Source organism: Cygnus atratus, chromosome 9, assembly GCF_013377495.2.
Source record: "Cygnus atratus isolate AKBS03 ecotype Queensland, Australia chromosome 9, CAtr_DNAZoo_HiC_assembly, whole genome shotgun sequence".
NCBI classification, from domain to species: Eukaryota; Metazoa; Chordata; class Aves; order Anseriformes; family Anatidae; genus Cygnus; species Cygnus atratus.
In genome coordinates, this window is record NC_066370.1 from 15,024,439 (window position 1) to 15,045,035 (window position 20,597).

Sequence of the window (20,597 nt, forward strand, 5' to 3'; positions counted from 1 at the left end):
CAGACTAAAACTTTGCAGTTGGATCTTGGTAACTATCCATATACATGTACTTTAGCATCTTCTCACTTGATGCTGCTTTTGTAAAGAATGAAGAATGAAGACTCACCTGTTTATCTAAGAACAGATCAGTCACTAAAGACTGTCAGTGCTGGAGTACCTCTTGCCTAGAGAATACAGAGGATATTGCAACATCTTGGATAAAACCAGGTATTTCAGCTGAGATTAAGGATGTGAAGGCATGGTATTTCCTTAGAAGCCAGGTAGAAAAAACTGGTGCTAGCATGTGAAAACTCTTAGGGACTTTCAGTGAAAAAAAATAATCCTAGGCAGAGGAGGAAAGACAGTGACTATTAAGTAAAGAGGATGTATATTTTGCCCATTGAACCACTGCAGAAAATCATTTGAAGAAAAGAAAGAAAGAAGATATTTAATGTCTTAAATAAAAGAAGGAAGGCCAGAAGAGAAGACCTGATGGTTTTAGCAATGCTGTAAAATTCTCAGCAAATTCCAGAGCGCTGAGAACACTGATGAGTGATGAAGGGGGAAAGCACAGTTTCAGTGCTTTATCTTGATCTGTAAATTCCTTGTGATGTCCACAGAAAGAGTTGCTGGGTTTTGAAATCTTTCATGAAATGTGACTAAGAAGTATCAACTTCAGATTGACCCTGGAGAGCAAAATGTAAATCAGGAGGCCAAGAGCACATGGCTATACCCCAGTATGGCCTTACATCACCTTTTTTTAACCCAACTCTGTCATGCATTCACCCAGTAGCACTGCTCAGTGCAATACCTGTTGGGGAAGGAGGTGCAATGGGACCTCACACAAGCCCTCAGACACGCACATCCAGGCAGCTGCAGGCTCTAACCCCACGCCCCCCCTCGCAGAGTAAGGCTGTCTTCAATTGAAGCTACACAGCCTTCTGGAAGGGGAAAAAACTGAGGACTCATGGTGTCCTACTGTACGTCCAAGCAGTCAGACTCGTGCTACAGACACGTTTGGCACAAACTGGCCCAAAAGTGCCATCAGGACACACACGGAGCCCAGCTTTTCCCAAGTACAGATTGCAGTCCTTCAAGGAGTCAGCAGCACGGTCAGAGTGCTACGTGACAAAGCCCATGCCTTTATGCACACTACATGCATCTCCTCAGGCCCACACTTGATGTCCATCCTGGTGCAAGTGCAGCCTGATTGTTGGCACCCAGGAATCCTCCTCTTGTGTTCCTATAAGCTCCAGTAGAAACTCCAAGTCCTTCCCCCACAAAACTTCCTACCAGCTGCCTGGAGCCTGTAGCCAAAGGTTCTTAACCTGCTAGAAGCATTTGGAACTTGTCCCCCTGTCCAGAGCTGCCCTCAGCTGCAGGAGTCAGCAGGGAGGTGGCAGGATGGTCAGGAATGGGGTGAGTCAGTTCAGGGCTGTGAAGCACCTAGGAACAGTACACAGTCCTTTGCAGACAGACGTTATCAGGCTGATATGACTACCCAGACATCAATGATCAAATCCAGACACTTCTAACCCTGCTCTCCTCGGGTTAGCGTGGGTTTCTGCCGTGCCTCTTCATCAGGCAAGGGGCTGCTTCTCCCAGGGAGCAGCTCCAGGAGCCAGCACCTCCCTGGGTTTTCTGCTCCCTGTAGCAGGGTTTTGATGAACGTGCAGAGTGATGCAGCTACTTTGTTCTCTCTTCTTTGCCAAGGAAAACTTTGCTGTTTCCCTCTTCTTCGCTCCCAAATCTACAAAACCGGGGCCCACAGAGACCCAGAAAAACACCATTCCTTCAGCTACAGAATCATAGCTGCCTAATTCCTATGCGAGTGAAAAACGACAGGACTGGAAAAGTTTGCTACCGAGTAACGAGGCTCGATTTCATCACAGCAGTGCTGCTGCTGCGTGGAAGCCGGGGACCGGCAGCTGCAAGTGCTTTGAGAGCAAGCCAGCCTGGCTTTGTCCCTGCCCGGTGCGGTCAGATTGCAGTAGCTTTTCTCCCCTTTGACCCCCCCCCCTTCGTTGCGCAGTACTGGTCAGGTAATCACGAGCCTGTTTGTTTGTCTGCTTGCAAACCCCAGGAAGCAGCTCCAGCAAAATCTCCTAAGTCATCAGAACGCACTAAACCACGGTGTCAAAACAATACAACCCCATCCCCACCTCCAGCAGGACCTTTATCAGTAATTATCACCTGTTTATTTCACAGCCCCGAATTACAGCAGGTCCAGGCTGAACGGTCCCTCCAGCCCAGGGTTAAAGGCAGGCAGCACCACCCAGCCCCGCCATGTGCTCCTCTCCGCAGGAGACACTATTTCCTCACCCCACCTGTTCTCAGTATTCAAATACTCATGTAGGAGAAAGGGAAACTATAGCAGCCAGACAAATACATGCTTGAGAAAGAGGACACTCCTTCCTGGTCTGTAATCCCCTTGTTCAATAAACCTTTTTAAGTCTCTGGGCTCACTGAGGCGTTCAAAAAGTGAAATTTCTGCTCCTAAGAGACCCAGTAATGCCAAGAGGCACAGCACATGGTCCCTACTAGGATGGCAGATCCCAGACTTTGGGTTGAGGGACTTGGCAGCATTTGTACCCAGATGACAAGGGTTTGGTCAGTTGCCTCCTGGAAAGCCCTATAAAATCAGAGAATTTCCAGTGCTTCCCCCTCAGGAGTCTATTCCCACACGTGCTCTGTGCCCAGTGGGAAATTCCCCCCACCTTCACATCACGTTGGCAGCACTGGGGTTGCACGGGGACGGGACACGAGTGGGGTGAGCGGCACAGCCCACCTCCCCCTGCCCCATTCCCCACCAAAACCACCCGACTGTGGAGGGCACCGGAGGCGGCTTCACCCCCCGGGGACCCCCAGCAGTAAGCGGTGGGGACACCCACGAACACAACCAGCGCACCCCTGGGGGTGGTGGCCGAGGTGTCCCACGCCGGGCCGGGGCGGGGCCGCCAGGGGGCGCTTTTTGCGCGGCTTTAAAAGTTGCGCGGGGCGCTGCGCGGGTGCCAGTGCGCTGCGCGGAGCCGGCTGCGCTCTCCTGGGTGTTCCCCCCCCCTCCGCTGTCACCCTCCGCAGGTGCGGAGCAGCCCCGCGTAGACATGGCCAGCGGGGGTCTGCAGCTCCTGGGCTTCGTGCTGGCTTTCCTGGGCTGGATCGGCATCATCATCAGCACCGCCATGCCCCAGTGGAAGATGGCATCCTACGCGGGGGACAACATCGTGACGGCCCAGGCGCTCTACGAGGGGCTGTGGATGTCGTGCGCCATGCAGAGCACGGGGCAGATCCAGTGCAAGGTGTACGACTCGCTGCTCAAGCTGGAGAGTAAGTCGGGGCGGGGGTACGGGGGCTGCTCGGCCGCGGCCCGTCGGGGTTTTGGCGTTTAGGAGCTGCGGGGTGCCCGTCCCGTCGGGGTCACCCCCTGTATCCCGATGACCCTCCGGGAGGGGATGAGGGTGCCGGTCCCATCGGGTCGTTCCTCCCACCTTAAGCCCTGGCTGGTTTTGTCGGGGCTCGGGTTGAAGCGGTGGGACCGGGGGTGCCCGTCCCGTTGGGTCCCCCCACCCTCTGTCCGCCCCGTGGGGGGCCGTCGGGTTCGCCCCTCCGGCTCCTATTGCCGCCGGTGCTCGGCCGGGGGCTGGTCTCAAGGTGTCTCTGCCATGTTGAAGCCCCCCCCCTCCCACATCCCCACCTGTCCCTGGGGGCGGGGGGGCGGGGGGTGTCCCAGCCCGCCGGGAGACCCTTCCATCCACGCTGCCCTCCCCGTTGGGGCTCCGCAGCGCCCGGCACCGGGGGTAGGCAGCACCTGGGGGGGAGGAGCCTGGACCGCCCCGCAGCCCCCCAAAAAAACTTCGGGAAAGTGTTTGGGGGGGGTATCGGGTCCTCCACGCGTGTCTGGGGAAGCGCCGTGGTTGCAAGAGCTTTAGGAAGGCACTCCGGCAGGGGCTGTCTTTGTTCAGGTATGGCTCAGCAGCGAGCAAAGCTCGAGAAAACAGCGATGAAGTTGTCTATTCAGCACGGATCCTTTTTTTTATTTTTTTTAATTTATTTATTTTTTGCGTTTGACTGTTAAGTTTTGCCGCACTCTTATACGGGATAATTTTGTTCTCTGGGAAAGCCACTTTTTCTCCTGTGACTTTTTTATTATTATTATTATTATTTGCTTAAATCAAAGAGCTGGCAGGTGAGCTGGGTTCCAGCCCGGCAGATTTTAGGCAGGTTGGCCCATCCAGTTGATCGCAGGGGCTCTGCTCCCATCCGGAGGCGCCGAAGCAGGGCCAGCAGCCTGCTGTTGGGGCAGCACTTGGGGGTCTGCACTGAGCTGCCCCCATCTCGGCTGGCTCTAGGGCTCGCAGCGCTACAGCACTTGCTCAGACCTTAAGTCCTTTCCCAATCTCCCTCCCTTCATTCCCCGTCCAGAAAAGGACACACCAGTGAGGTCAGTGTGTCCTGGAACATCAGCCTTCTCCCTCCCTAATTAACAAAATAGTAATTATCAGCTTGGTCACCTTCTTTCCCAGAGGAACGAGCACGCAGTTTCGCATGCGCCGCAGAGGGACCATTGGGAGTGTCCCCAAGGCCGATTGCCACCAGCCCTTGCCCAGTGGCAGAGCGGAGCTGGCCGCCCTGGCCCCACCTGCACTGCTATCCCACATGGGTCCCTCCCGTTCAACCCCCGTGGGCCCTGCAGCAGCAGGTGGAGGTGCAAATTACTCCCTCGGGAGCACGGTGCACCCATTTCACACCGACAGGGTGCGGGGCTGTGGATAATCAGGGCTGGGCTGAGCACAGGCTCTGGGGTGGTGGAGTGGTAATTATGTGTAAGCTCAGCTTCCAGCCTTTTATCTCGCTCTGGGGGTGGGGGGCCAAGATGCCAGCAGGGCTGAGGAATCTCCAGCCACCCCCTGGATCAGTTGCGAAAGGTAAACTCGCCTGGGGGGCTGTGGCTGCAGCCCATTGTGCTGTAAATGAAACCTGCCTGTAGAACCAGACCCAAGCCTTGCCTGACTCCCGAAAACCTGCCCGAGGACCTCCAGACCTGCCCCATTGAGGGCTGAGTGCTGAATGGCAGCTGCTCCCTTCACCTTTGTTCTGCGGACAATGAAGGCTCCTCCAAGGCTACAGGGCAGGTGTGAGGTGCTGGGGACTGAGCCTGAGCTGTTAATGGCCTTTTATCCCCTTACAGAGACCCTGGCCCTACGGGGGGGGAGGGGGGAGGGGCTGAACATTCCCAGAAGTATAATAAATATGGAAGTAGCAGGGGATGCTTGCTTGCTTGGGAAAGTCATCAAAAGTTTTAAAATACTCCTTTTGCTTTTGGCACCCCTGCTTTGGCAGGCTGTGCCCTTTCCACTTCAAGGCACTCGTGCCTCCTGACGTACACCTACTCTGTTTTCCCTGCCTGTCCTCCCCTCAAGGTCTTGTGCAGCCACAAAGGATTGGGCAGTGACAGTAATGCTGTTTCGGCTGGAGGTGTGACACCCCCCAGTTTTTACCCAATTCAGCAGCTGTGCCCTGGGACAGGCGTGCAGTAAGAGCTCCCTTACTGCTTTGGTTTAGGTTGTGGTGGTACAGCTACAAGGGCAGGGAAACTTCTCGCTGGCTGTGCCTTTCTGCCAGGGCTTCATATGCCCTAAGTGCCCCAAGCCAGGTGTCAGAGCCTTGTGCACTGATGGGAGAGGCGCACACAGATCCTGCAACGATTTTTTTTTCCCCATAAAAAAAGACTGAGTCTCCTCACCTGCAGTAATTCATGGTCATGGGAACAGTTAAAAAAAAAAAAAAAAAAAAAAATTGCCAGTGAGCTCTTGGATATTTGTTAGCTATTGCCACTTCGCTAGATACATCCATGTTGGCTTGGGCTGATGCTGCATGTCTGAGATGGGGTTGGCACAAGGTTGAGAGGCACCGTTAGCCACCTGAGGAGCCTTTGGCTCCCTGTGTGGCCACGCTGCTGGAGTGCACCCATGCTGGCTCTTCTCCCACAGCTGCATTCAGCTGAGGGCTTATGTCAGGCCGGGACGTGCTCCTATTCAAGCTGTGTTTTGCTGGCTTGGGGGGAAAAAAGCGTGGCCACATGCAGGCATAGAGGCACAAAAGCCACCCTTGCAACCAGGCTTTGTTGCCCAGCCTCAGCATTGTTCTTGTAGCCCTCCAGCATCGTCCATGGAGCTAGCTCAGCTTTGTGCTCCTCCAGGGTCTCAGGAATGGGACCAGCCAGGAGGGACAGGGGCTCCTGGTGTCTGTCTTTGGAAGTTCTCAGCACTGTCCGACCACTTATGTTCAAAGCAGGGGGTGTTCAGGGTCCTGTTTAGGCTGTTTCAGCTGCAGATACTCATCGCCCTGGTTGATGGTGTTGGTTGGAGACGTTCTGTGCTTGAGACAAGCTGAGACTCATCTACTACTTCATCACCAAACCTAGTACATCCACAATGAGCGTTTGTGCCCTAGCTCGGAAAATAAACAAGGGTTTGGATGCCCTCTGGGTCAAACAACATCATGGAAATATGAAATCTTCCCTCCTACATCTTTACCACCCCGGCTGAGCCTGTTCCAGGAGTTGGGGAAAGGATGGGGGGAGTGAGGGGGAGGAAGGAAGGTTCATCCTCAGGTTGCTGTTGGTGATGGTGGGGGAGCTGGGAGGTTGGCCTTTCAGTTAGCAGGAGGGACAAATGTGTCCTAATCACTTGTCACCCCTCTTCATCTGGAGTAAGCAGGTAGAACCTGATAATGTGTGTGCTTTCATGTGGGTTAAGGGTTAATTTGCTCCAGTGTTTCTCAATCCCTGTTCCTGCCTCATGAAAAATTGTGATTGAGTGATAAAGCAGTCTCATTTGTGCTGTGCTTTGACAAGGTAGAGGGTTACTTGGAATGCCACCGAGGCTGTTCCTGTTCCGTGCAGTGTTCTCTCTGTAGAGGGGACAGGAGTCTGTTGCAATACACTGGCTTTATTGCTCTACAAGCAGCTTCTGCTAAGCAGCTTTTGTGGTTACTGTTAGTCCCTCACTAAATCTCTCAGCAAGGAAATTTGCAGGTTTTGTAGAAAAACAGACTGCCCAGGTCTCCTCTGACCACTAATCTGGAAACGGTGGTGCTGTGTTCCCTTACTCATAAGCTTTCTCTGCTGTTTGAGTGACTGCAGGAGGGCACTGAACCGTGCTTGCTTTGGGGCAGGCAGAGTACAAGGCCACTATTGCTTGCTGAACGTGTTTTTGTTGATCTGGATGTGCAGTGGGGGCTCCCCAGCCTTCCCATGCCCTGCTTGAGTCTCCATCCTGCCTAAATTCTCTTGTGTGGTCTTCTAGACTTGTGGGGAGGTGCTTTGGAGGAGTCCAGGCTGGGATATCTGATGGTGATGGGTGTGATGGGTCTCTGCAGGGGCTGGTTAGGGGCTTTTGAAAGCCTCCAAGCCATTAGCAGGCTTCTACGTCCAGCCAAGACTGGTCGCAGTGTGATGGTCTTGCTGGTTGCCCCTGAAGCTCTTACTACTTGCTCAGATCTTCAGTCCCTTGCCTGCCTCCCAGAAGTTATGCTTATATGCTGTTACGGCAGCGCAGCAGGATCTCAAATCAGCTCCTTCGATGAGATCAGGCTTTTCTGATGAAACCCTAATGGGAAGGCTTTGAAGGCTGCTGACTTTTCTTCAAGGTGGAGCCAGCCGAAATGGGGGCAGCTCAGCACGGTATAACGTGCTCCTTATGCTACAGGGATGCCTGTAACTCTGGGGCAACTTGGCCACGCACATGCTAGCGGGAGCTGTACAACATCCATGCTTCACCTGTCTTCTGTCATCACTTTGCATGGAGGCCCATAGGAAGGGAAGGAAAAGTCCATATAAAATATGCAAATGAGACAGTCAATGAGCATTCTTATCAGAAAACAATCTCCACATAGAGTCATCACAGCAATTTTGCATTACAAATAGGCATTACAAAAATCCTGTGGCACTTTGCCAGTAGTTTTTTTTCTATTATGTAGTTGATAGAATAAATAAGGAAATGTGATGACAAAAATAACCCGAACTTGTGGTGATAAAGTTCTCTTTTGTAACTAACCAGTTGCTTCTGTGTCTGGTAACGATAGTGGGAACATTATTTAGGCTTCAGATAAAACTGCATCATGTAGTTTGTGTCCAAATCCCCAAAGTCAGAGCAGGTTTGTTAGCAAATTATAAAAATAAAACGTTAGTTTCACAGCGTGGAACAAGTGAGAGCTACTATGTCACCTACAAGGACTTGTATGATATTTTATTATGGCCTGCAGGATTCGTGTTTGCTATTAACCTTTCTCAGTAGTTTCAAGACTCTTTACTTAACTGCTTTCTTGCTACAGGCATTTTCAGGCCGGGTCTCAGTTACTAACTAGCAATAAAAAGGCTTGGCTTCTAAGTAAATAGTGGGTAATATTGACAAAACACTGTTGACATCTGTTGGTAGATGTCCAGCCAGTTTGTCCGGCGTGGTGCAGGACTGCTCTGTCCCAAGGGCTTCTGAGCCTGGGCTTTGCAGCAGCCTTGGTCTGGTGTGGGAGGCTCTGCACGGCAGCACCAGGTCCCGCTCCTCGGGCAGCTGCTACAGCCAGGAGTGCAGGGGAAATTCTGTTTTTCTCTAACAGAATATAGTTATAAATTTAAGTTGCTGTAGAGTACTTCTGCCTGCTGTTGTTATTGTGCCCAGTTTAGCAGCTTAAGACAATTCTGCATGTTTGTGTAATCTGGGGACTTTTGCTCTGTTGCTCACACAGTGCTGTAATACTAAACTAGTTCCCTCATCCTCTGGATGTGCAGTTTCCATTAATGCAGTTGTTAATGAGTAAATAATAACTAATCGGTTGTTTTATCATTAACCACAGACAAATGTGCTGCCTCCCAGAGCACAGGGCAGCCAGTCTGGGGGAAGAGGAGGGTGGTTGGCTAATAGTGGTGTCACATTTAAAACTTCCTGAGATAGTGGAACAGTCTGTTCTGCTGATGCTGCAAGTTTTCTAAACGCCTCTGTTCTCTTCCACGGGTAAGGGAAGGGTTTGTGTACTGGGGGTGAGGAGCACCAAGGATGTCCCATGCTGGGAGAGGGTGGCCCTGGGAAAAGCTCACAATCTGTTTTCTTACCTTGAGGAAGATGCTGATTTTTGTTGTTGTTCAACTGCTCCTGCAGAGCTGTCATGGCATGCATCCAGTTAATACTTGTATACTTAATGTTTGAGCTGATTTCATAGGTAGGACTCTCAAACTTCTCAAACATCTTCCTATGAACCCATGCTTAAACCTCTTTGTCCTGTCCTGTGTTTGAAGGTGAGAGATCTCTCCCCTCTTACAGTTAATTTTGTGGTTGCTTTTAAGATAACGTTCTGTAGCTTTTTAGCTTCATGAAAACTCCTTAGAAGTTTTGAAAGAGTAATTTCTGCAGCAAGACTAAGCTTGGTTTACTGCAGACTTGAAACGATTTCATACCTCTGCAGGATGTGTACTTTCCCATGCAAAGGATGAGCTGATGTCTTCAGCCATCAGCCTCTCCAGAGCTGCTGCTGTAACATACAGTTTAGCCTTAAATGTATGGCAGTAGGTGGTGACCCATCAGCAGAAGTACTTCTGAATAACTGGCATAAATTCTGTAAGCTAGAAGTTACTTTTAGTGTGCAATCCCTGACACTGGAGAGCAATCTTTCCACGAATGTGTTTGGATACTGCTGCTGTGACTTGTGATAAATGGCTTTGTAAATGGGTTTCTGCAATCGAAGCAGCAGATGGGTTTTGATTAACCAGCTGGGTGGTGCAGAGGTGTATCACCCTTCCCCTTTGAGGGAAGTGAGATGTCAACTGGCTGAGCTGATTGTGAGATATTTCCTAAGAAAGCCAAGACTCTTCTTAAGAAAGTGTCACTTCCTAATTGCTCTAAATACTGTCTTTTTACTGTATTGTTTTTCAGTTTTTTAATGAACTACTAGAACAATACAGTTGTTGTGCGTAGAGGCTAGAGCAGACTTAGTTTAAAGCGGAACTAGAGGCCAGTAGCATGTTGTGCTTCAGAAGAATTTTCCTGCAAAGCATAGTCAAGTAGCAGCTGCTGTTGTCCAAGCTCCAAGTGCACACCGGTCTACAGAATTTGGGCTCCAGACAGGAGTAGATTCTGGCGATACTTTGCTAAGGCTATGCATGTCACATTTACTGCTAGATAATCTTCTGTGTCAGGGGACACTTCTGCCTTAGTCACAGCATGCTCCTGGGAGCTTGTTCCTGTGATTATCCAGCCCTGTTTGTTCACACGTCTTTATAGGACTGCATATTAGAATGCATGCTGTTCAAACAAGCCTGATTTGCCAGGCAATAAAGCTCAGGCTCATTTCACTGCTATTTACTCTTCCTGACAGTGTTTTGTCACTTGGAAGTTTTTATCAGTAATGGCTTAATTTCTGTCATTGTTTTTTCTGCTTTGTTATCGAGAAAAATCTGAATTCTGTAGCTATTGTACATAGGGTTAGCGTGGTGAGTCAATAAAAAGCCAAATCCTGGATAAGGATGTATATTGAGTCTGTCTGCTGAGAACCCAGGTTAAGACAACCCTTGCCTGTGGGAAGGCATCATCCCTTGATCGAATTCTTTAAAAACCACAAGAGGCTCTTTAAACATTTATCTGTGTTTAAGTCAAATATTTCAGGGAAAAAGTTTTTAATTTGCCTGGGAAAAGCCTGTTTCTTTTGCAGTTGTGACTTTTTAAAACCCTCTGGGGCTCATACAGAAGACTCTAAATGAAAATATCTAAATCAGCACTGAGGTATTTGTATAAAAGACAGGTTTTGGAAGTGTTGAGCAATAAAGGGTCTTTGTTGCCTGCTGTGGGACTATTCATATGTATGGTACTATTCATATTAAAACATGTTTAAATGCTTTGTCAAGGTGGAACCGAAATCTGAATGCTCCTTTTGATAAACAGATATGTCCTTCCAATTGGGATTCAAATGATCAGGGAACAAAAGATGTCTGAAGGCAATTCCCAGGTCATTTCCTGCAAAGAGCTGCATGCCCTTGTTTGCCATGCATTTTTAGAAGAGGTTGAAAGTCCTCTGATCCTCATGCATGACAGCCCTGGAGCTTAAAGGTAGAAAGGAATCTCCTGGTTGTATCCTGTACAACACAGCAGTGTTTTGAGATGTGATTGCTGAGCCCAGGAATTTGAATTTCCTATCTGTACCTTGAGTTTTCTTTGTGGTAACTCAAGTCCTAATGTCTTGTCTTCTAGGCAGTCTGCAGGCCACGCGGGCTTTGATGGTGGCTGCGATACTCCTGGGCCTTGTTGGTGTATTTGTTGCCGTGACTGGCATGAAATGCATGAAGTGCATGGAAGATGACCAGGTGAAGAAGATGCGGATGGCTGTCTTTGGTGGGGTCATCTTCATAATTGCAGGTTGGTAACTTACAAATCTGTTAAAAATAAAATTTGTCAGTACCTAAATGATTCGTACTGCATAGGATGAGAGAGTGCAGGGGAAGGCTTGCATCTCCCCAAAGTAGCAGCGTATCAGTGTCATTCCAGATGTTGGTTCTGCTATGTGCTTATTTTTTGTAGTGATTTTGTTGATTTACTCTATTCCTAATAATAAGGCATGGCATTGTGTTCCCTTCATGTGCAGGCTTGTCAGCATTGGTGGCCACATCGTGGTATGGCAACAGAGTGGCTCGGGCCTTTTATGACCCTTTCACGCCTGTTAACACCAGGTACAGACCCATTTGATTTAACGCTACTGTACTGCATGACAAATGTTGACCGGGTTTAGTTTCCAGTAGCAGTGGCTCCAAACACAGAAGGGGACTTCCTGAGCTACTTGGCTTGGCTTCCTACTGTGCAGAAGAAGCATTAGGAGCAGATCTCATCACCTGTGACGTTTAAAGCCAACACTTAAAGCAGCATCACTGCCACAGATATAACTGCTGGAGTTTTTCCTCTCCACTAAATGCTTAAGGCCTAGTCTGCAGAGCTTGGTTTGGTTGGGTGGCATGGGCAAAGCTCTGGGCCTGAGGGTCAGCAGAGTCTCAGGTGGCTTCAAACTGCAGCCTTGGAGGAAGCCACTCTGTATAAATTTCTGCTCCCTTCTGCTTTGTGTGGACATGCCTGTAACCTGGAGGCATTACTTATACCACTTTTCCTTGTTTCTCCACAGATTTGAGTTTGGATCAGCACTCTTCATTGGCTGGGCAGCTGCTTCACTGGCCATGCTGGGGGGAGCCTTTCTCTGCTGCTCCTGCCCACGGAGAGAAACTTCCTATCCACCCACCCGAGGCTACCCCAAAAATGCCCCCTCCACAGGGAAGGATTACGTATAATGGAATGAGGAAGAGGACCCACCAGCACTAGTAGTGAAAGCGTTTCAGAGAGGACACTACAATGCCACTGTCCTGAGCAGAGTTCAGACTCTAGGTTCTGCCTTCCTCTTCTCCCAGAAATGTGTATATTTTTGTAATCATCTTTGCTACTGGACATAACTTTTTCCTTTCTCTCCCAACCTGTGGAGGAAGGCTAAGCCTAGGTTTGTAGGTATTGCCACTGGAAAGATGAAGCCTCCAAGCTTGGGTTGAGTTTAGTATTTGGGAGTAAAAGGGAAAATGATACTGTTTTTAGATGGATGTTGGTGCTTTTTTAGTTTTTTTTAAAATAGATGGTAACAATTCAGTCCCATACCCCATTAAGTTAGAGCCCAGTGTGGTGTGTGTAGAGATTAAAGGAGCATATATACAAAGAGAAAACCAATAGCTTGAGGGGAAACATAATCTGGGGAAATGACTTTACATGTGGGAATGTTTGAAGAGATCTAAAATGTTTTTGTACTTTTTTATTGGCATCATATTCAGCACCTTCCTTTCTGTGCAGATTGGCATGACAAATGGTCAGAGAATTAAACTGCTGTGAGTTAAACTAAAACCTGTAATTGTCCATGCATGTGCTGTTGGCCAAGAGATGTAGTGCGTAAGGCAGCTTGGCTTAACTGTATGTCATCGCTCTTTTGACAAGATCTGGTAAGTTGATTGTGTCTGGGCCAGCGGCAGCAACACTGCAACTGCAGCAGTTAGCAAATGCCCAAAGCAGCTGCAGGCTTCCCTGGTGCCAGGGAAGAGGCAGAGAAATATTTCCCTCTGCTCTCGCTGGTGTCTCTGTGGGGCTGTTGCTGCTGTTCCTTTGACACTGAGCGTTGCCAGTGACTGTTTCTGATGTTCTCACCCAAGTACCTAACTGAGCTTGAGGCTGTATGCCCTTGTCTGTTACAGGTTGCCTTTTAGCAAGCTCTCTCCTATTCCCTTGAGTCGTTCCCATTTGGGCTTAGTTACAAATTACTGATCTGTTTGCCTTACACAGCTAAAAATGTTAAACCAAACAGAATGCACTGCCACTCCTTGATGTTTCCCCACAGATACCTCATGTGCTGCCATTTGACCCTGTCTTTACCCCTGCAAACACTTTCAGTGATATGAAGGCAAATTCCAAGGAAACTGACCCAAAGGTTATAGTATTTTCTTTTAATCCAAGCTCACCAAAGAGGAAGAAACCCATCATTTTAAAGATAAAGCCATCATTGCATATGAAGTCACATATGAAAAATGCAGCTCAAAGATTCCCACCCCTTCCTCTGAAACACCCAGTCTGTCACCAGTGTCTGACCAACACAAGTGAGGCTGGCTGGAATTAAGTCTTTTATTCCTAGAAGTATAGTACCAGCTCTCCAAAGCTCAGCCTTGATTTTTCTAAGGAAGGAAGCTGGTTGCTTCTGACCAGGCTTTACAATGGTGTACGTGTTCAGAGGCATCAGGCTTCTTGATTTCCTATGTAGACTGGGAGAGCTTCTAGGGCTGAGCATGTACAACCACAGCATTAGTGGTTCGTATAAGCCTTGTACTTCTGTTTGACCTGACTCTCTGCAACGTAAATCAAAGTTACTAAACCAACCAAGCATTTGCTTTGGGCTTGGTCTGATGTCGGCCTGTACTTGAGCTGGGTCACGAGGCTTCCACTTCTCCATGGGGGATTGATTGCCCGTGCACAGGAGCTGCCTCTTGAGACCTTGTCTTAAGGGGTGGCAGCTCAGGTCACATCAGAGAGCTGCTGAGGTCTGTGCTTGTGTATTTGCGTTAACCCTGAGCCAGGGAGCAGATGCTTGTATTGGGAACTTGTATAAAGTGTTTAAACAATTTCAATAAATGGACTTTTTTAAGGAAAATCAGACTGTTGCTTCATTTTCATGTTTTGAGTGGAACTTGGACAGCGTACATGGAAGACAGGAGTGGCACTTGGGTTTTTGGGAGCCTGCCTGCCAGGATGGAGCTTGTTTAGCTGTGTATCTACAGCAGATGTAGGTGGGGACAGATCTTCTTCAGTGAGTCAGGCAGTTGTGGCCTCTGGCACAAACTCACCCAGTAATCTGCTATGATTGCAGCCCAGGAACCAGAAGGTCTGCTCCTCAGCAAGGCAGGCTGCACCCTGGGTGGAGCAGGAAGGGGCAGGGAGAAGGCAGATGGATCCCTCGGAGGGGAGAGGGAGCTGCAGGAATGGGGAAGGGATGGGGTGTGGAGCTGCAGCCCTCCTCGGAGGGCTACTCTGTTGCAGCAGTGCTTTGCTCTCTAGCTTTATCTGGGGAAGGCTATGTACAGGCTGCAGCTTCTGCACAAGATGATCTGGATGTGACTTCTGAAGATTTTTACTGTGGAATTCCTTGACAATTGAGTTAACGGGGTCATGAAGAGATGTGCCCTGGGAGGCTCTGTCTTACTTTAAAGCCCCTCTGCAGGCTATTATGCTTCTTCCACCTATGATAAGGAACATGATTGGCCAGGTGTGAAGTTTTGCAGGTCAGTTAAAGAGTGGATCCATCTGAGGATGGTCTCTTCTAACCTGTATTGATGCCTCCCCAGGGCAGCAAGGATGAACCCCTGCTTGCTTGTACCTGACCTGGAAATCTTTCCATTCACTGAGGCTCTTGTGTTCATCCTTTTCATCACTTCAAGTACATGTGGTGAGAGGCGAACTTTATTTAAAGCATGTTCTTACACTCAGTCAAGGAGTTGCCTCCTCTGTTCCCTCTCTTTCCAAGGGCTATTTGCTTTTGTGATACAAACAAAAGGAATAGAGCTAATTAGGCCTTGTAAAGCTGGCAGAGCAAAACAGACAAGCATGTGGCTGAGTGAGCTTGCAGTGCCTGGAGCAGACTGGTTGCCTGGCATAGTTTGGGATCTGTGGTCATTCTTATTCCAACCTGTCAATTAGCCAACCTGTCAATTAGTCAAGGATTTCCATTGAGATTAATTTTTTCCCATGTTTTCGTGCTTACTCCCTCTCAGAGGACTTTTGCAAGTTTCGCTCAGAAGTTTCTTGTATAAGAGTAAGGGTCTGGGCAGGAGAAGGAGGAAGGAAAATGCTTCCACCTGTAAATGGATGTCAAGATGTCTCAGCTGTTGGCACGAACAGGCCACTGCGGGAGACTCATACCTGTGTGAGACCAGCACAAGGAAGAGACGGAGGCTGGCTTTTTTGCTTGCTGTACTTCTAATTTCATGAAGTCCACAGGTAAACTTTCATTGGGATAGAATTTGTGGGATCCAACAGGTTGGCTGGAAAGCCAGGGTGAAATTTTGCGGCAAATAATCCCATCTGTTTTATAATCCTAATCCCAATTGAGGGGTGACAAGGGGCAGTATCTTCTCTCCCCCTATCCAGGAAGGGAGACGCAAACCTGGAGGGCTGAAGTGTCAGGAGCTGTCCCAGGCCCAGCCTGGCCACCTCACACATCCATCATCCTTCTCAGACAGGTGCTTTCCAACACTTTTCTAATATATTTCACAAAATCATGCAGTTCTGCTTTGCTGCCACATTTTCTGCAGTCCCTTGGCAATCTTTGTTGTAGGTTTTGTAGAAAAGGAGTGACAGATGGAGATTTGGGTGAGAGTTTCCCATTGGATTTCAAGCCTTGCATGTGACCCTGGCATTCCTACTGCTAAAGCCATCTTTTGTAGTAAATGATGGCATTTGTCTGTAGAGACAATGGCAACTTTGACTGCTTCTCAATGTCTTCTTCCGTGCCATATTTATTACTCACATGGTGCCGGAGCTGTGTATAATATGCTGGGAACACCATGTGAGGGAATTACATGCTTGTTTATACTGGTTGGGTATTTCAAAGAAGAGCTCAGGATGCTTTTGGAATAGCACCATCCTGTTGGATTTCTGGGCTTCTGCAACTCAATCAGAAGCTGTCTGTGCTAATGCCTTTTATCAGATTCAGTTTCTGATATACACAAGCATTCATTGCAATAAATCTGCCTTTGTCTTCTGTACTGCTCTGAGCATATATGTAGTGTATTAAAGCATTCCAAACTCTGACAATGGAGATCCCAAAAATAACCAATGGAGCTGGTAACAGCTGGTGGTAAATGTTTGTGAAATATTCATACAAGCTCAGAATCTTTTTTAATGAGGCCAAAGCAGAAATGAAGGCGTTACTGAAGAAAAGAAGTTAATGCATCACTTCTTAAGATCAAATCCTAGAACTGCCAGTAACTTCCTGAAGATGCTCAAAAGTAACAAATTTTACAAGTTTAGGTGGGGAACTAGACTGAAAGCTAGAGCCTTTGTCCTGAATGTGTAGACACGGAATAACTTCAGGGCAGATGGTGACTTGAGAATATTGTAAAATTGTTTCAGAGTTCTGGCAAAAGACTTCTAGAAGCTGCCAACAGTAGCAGCACCTTCTTCCAGTGTTTTACACCAGTATCCACCTGAGAAGGCATCCCACTGCAGTGCAAAACCTTTCAAGTAGCCGGAGGCCTGCCAACAAGTCACCCATGTGCGTGTGTGTGTCATCGGGATCTCTCCTCTGTGGGACATTGCTTGCACACTGCCCACCTTCCAGTGAGAAGATGGAGGTGTCACACCGAGCAGAGGGGTGCTTGAACTGTGTGCCCTCCCTCCCTGCCCCCAGGAACGGCTGCTCTCAGACAAGGTGGAGGGCAGCAGACCTAGCTGTCTCAAGAACTTAGGTCTCCAGGGTGTTTATTGCTACCTGTGCATATCTGTTCTTTTTGAGGCTTTTTCATTCCTCCTTCCCCTTCGAGTTGCATGAGTCTTAATATTTATACCCCATCCATGAAGTTTTGTCTCTCTCAAAGTCCCTCTAAGCTTTAAATAAGCCCCACAACTGTATTCAAGTAAAATTCCCCTTCTCAGTCATTCTGCTCAGATGTCTGGTGCCCCTGCAGAGGTCCCAGAGGAATATGATTGCTCTTCACAGGCTTGGTCCAAGTACACCCATTTTTCAGAGAGGGCTGCAGTTTACACCACCAGCCACAGAATCACAACCACCACATGTTTCAGCTGGGACTTTGCATCCAAATGGCTAACTGACCTGGGCTTTCTAAATCTGGCCCTTTGACTGTAACACAGATTTGCAAGGATTTCCTCATTTATTAAATTCTTCATTCCGTCAACCCCACAGGCTCTTCAGTTTGCCTGGTTGCTGTTTCTCTGCTTCCAGAAGCCCAGCCTGTGACAAGAGTTTGTTTTTCTGCAGTACGTTGCTTCCAGCCCTGCCTGCAGTCCCTGCAGAAGCCTTACACACTGTGGTATCTGCATCAGTGAGCAGAAAGTGAAAAACACTTTTGTTGAGCCTTGTGCTTGATTGGAAAACATCCCAACTCCTACAGCTTTTTTCAGAAAAGCCCTGCCTGGATTCCTAGCATACTGCATCAGGGACTTGGTGTTTTTAGGGTCTACAGCTCTTAAAAAGGCCAGCTGGAGACCCCAGGAGCCCTTAGACATGGGAAGCTGTGGATGCTTCTGCTTTGCTGCAAGCAGCCACAGCCGGGGGCCCTGCCTGGGCTGGGGGCTGAGCACCAGGCAGCCCCTGCTGGGTTTGCCTCAGGGCACAGAAACTGCCCTCTGCTCCTGTCTGGTCCATCAGCCAGGCCCAGGAGGAGGTTTCATGTCAGGAACTGGAACTCTGATGTTAAGTTTCCCATATTATAGTATTTTTGTGTGATCATTTTTGCCTTGCTCCAAACCAGAATCATTTTACTAAAATAGAAGGATTTTCTCCATCAACCCCTTACTTTCCAGCTGTCTCCAAAACTTCTCTACAGTTGGCCATGCCCTCTCTGAGGAAGGACTTTTCCAAAGACCTGGCATCACCAGGTCCATCTGAGCATACCAGGCTCTTCCTGGCTGGAGGTGCCAGGCCAGGCCATGTCAGCTGCTGGCACATTCTGGGCCATTGCACAAGTCCTGTCCTTACCCTGATATTTATGTACTTCCCCTACCACATCACCAAACACCATGCTTGTGGAAGGTACATCACCAGCTTTTGCCCAGGAAGGTGGAGGATGTCACTGCCATGACAAAAGGATGTTTTTTTCACATCAGGGCTGAGAACAAAACATCTCATCACAGCTATGGACCTACATTGGCATTTCCAGCAAGGACCTTCAGGACCGAGGGGTACAAAACCAGCCTTTGCCTAGGCCCTACAGTTTGCAAGTAGCTTTCCATGGAAAAAAAAATAAAAATAAAAAAAGAGCTGAGGATGTGCTGCAGGAGGCAGGGAGGGAAGCACAGCACGCAGCAGCCTGTGCCAAGCTTTCCTACTTCCCTTTGTCCTAGGAGAGACTCAGCTATCCGACAGCTGCCTAGTGCTGCCTCTTGTTTCCTCCTGCCACGGATTCACCTCCTGCTGCAGGGCAAGGGCTGTTATTTTTAATTTCAGAGGTGCACAGCTCGGTTCTGCAGGCAGGAGGGGTGGGATGCTGGTGCTCCCTGCCCCGCGCTCCTGCCTGCCTCCAGAGCCAGCTCCCCCAGCAGGACAGCAGCAGGGGAGCCGTGAAAACAAGCTCAGCCAAGGGGAAAAAAAGCAAGAAATAGCATTCTTATTACAAGGTAAACAGCATTAACTCTGTCTTGGGGGAGTAGAAACAACACAGCCGTGATAGACTTTTCTGCCCACAGCCCTGGACAGGCGCTGGAACGTGCTCCACCCTCCGCTTGTGTAACGCTTCCCACGCTGCAGCTGTAAATAATCATTTACCTGTGTGTGCTCCCCTTTTGCTGCTTTTTCAGAGGGGACTTTTTTTTTTTTTTTTCTTAAACACAGCCAGCCACATGGACGTGTGTGTGTGCAGGGCTCTGCCACCGGCTGCAGGTCAGAGCAGGAGCTGGTGGCCTCGGGTTACTCCTTCAGGCAAGGCTGCCAGCAAGGGGGAAGGGAGAGTGTGGGCTGTGTTGGTTGTTTTTCCAGTGAAAAGAGCTCAAGGGTTCATTTTAATTTTATTCTGATTTTTTTTTTTTCCCAGACCTGTGAGAGCACTTCTCCACACTTTGCACTTCTCTGGAAGAGGCCTGGTAAAATCATATCCGCCAAAACATGCCTGTCAGCCAGGCAACAAACTTATTTACCTGATTCAGGTGATCTGGGGGGGCTGTTAGAGCCCTCCCTTACTCCAGGTGCTCAGAAAAAAACAGGGGGACCTTCCCCGTGTGCATTTTTTTATGGGCACAACACAACACAATAAAGGCCTTTGGGGGTACGCATGGGATGGAGGAAGAACAACCCCCCTGCCACCGCCTTCCTTCAGGGAGGGATGCGATCAGTCTGCACAGGAGGGAGTCTGATTTACAGTGCCCTGTAATTTGCCGATGCCGTAATATGTTTAGCTTGGGGAAAAGGCTCTGTTGATGTTAACCTGCCCGCTCACATTGGAGCTGAGCTATGTTCTATCGGCACGAAAAATAACAACGGGCTGGGCCAGGGCTGGGTCGGCCTTGCAAAAATAACGGGGCCGGAGCTGGGCTGGGGCTGAGCTACCAGGGCTGCCTTGAGGTGGGAGCAGCCTGCTGAGCCCCCCCCCCGAGCTGTGCAGTGTGTGCCAGCCTGGCATCTGCTGCAGCAACGCTGGATCTTCATTAAGAGCTACTGCCCAGGTTAATTAAATTCAGGGCATCAGCACTGGATCAAGCAATATTTCCCAAAACTCTGGAACTGGCCCCAAATCACTGGTGAAACCATCAAAAAACAAAGCTCCAGCCCCTGCCTACAACCTGTCCCCTAACTGCTGCTTTTTGATTCCAGACATTGATGGCAATTATATCGTTAATGACAACAGCGAGAGTAGCAGTGAATGATCTCAAGGCACAGACCGGGGTGCCATGGCAATATACCTTGCACAGCTACGAGGCAGACAGTGAATAATCACTGAGCTGTCAGCTGGTCCTGCTTTGGGATACAACATTGTCGTGGCTCAAGCACACCTCCCCATTTGCCTACCAGATTTGTTATCGATAATTACTTACACCTATGCAGCCCTTGAGCTCCTGGGACTGCTCTAGGCTGCCTGCTTCCTTTTGCAGGGTAAGCCTACAGGACTAAGCCCTGCAGACAGAGAAAATACTTGTCTGAAATACAAGCCAGCATGGAGTATTTATCTCCACAGGACTTACTTGGCTCTTTACAGTTTTACCTGCACACCTCAATTCTTCATCATGCAGCTCCTGAGTAGTGCAGGAGATGTGTGCATGCTGCTTGCAGGTTGGCAGCAGGCAAACTGTAGCCCTGAACCTTAAACCCCTGAGAAGTGCCTGCAGACCCAGGAGGCT

The 20,597-nt window shown here is 49.0% G+C and overlaps 1 protein-coding gene across 1 annotated transcript; it reads left to right on the plus strand.

Moving 5' to 3' along the window:
* The first annotated feature begins 2,648 nt into the window (after positions 1 to 2,648).
* CLDN1 (claudin 1) lies at positions 2,649 to 14,184 on the plus strand. The gene is made up of 4 exons (XM_035544693.1): positions 2,649 to 3,306; positions 11,217 to 11,381; positions 11,608 to 11,692; positions 12,136 to 14,184. Exons 1-4 carry the CDS (start codon positions 3,084 to 3,086, stop codon positions 12,296 to 12,298), a joined length of 636 nt encoding a protein of 211 aa, XP_035400586.1. The 5' UTR covers positions 2,649 to 3,083; the 3' UTR covers positions 12,299 to 14,184.
* Positions 14,185 to 20,597: the final 6,413 nt, after the last annotated feature.

Excerpts from the sequence above, each read along its gene's own strand:
- CLDN1 (XM_035544693.1), top strand. The coding sequence starts at position 3,084 with ATGGCCAGCGGGGGTCTGCAGCTCCTGGGCTTCGTGCTGGCTTTCCTG. Across the intron at positions 11,382-11,607 it reads GGTCATCTTCATAATTGCAG|GCTTGTCAGCATTGGTGGCC; the intron begins GTTGGTAACTTA and ends CTTCATGTGCAG. Across the intron at positions 11,693-12,135 it reads TTCACGCCTGTTAACACCAG|ATTTGAGTTTGGATCAGCAC; the intron begins GTACAGACCCAT and ends GTTTCTCCACAG.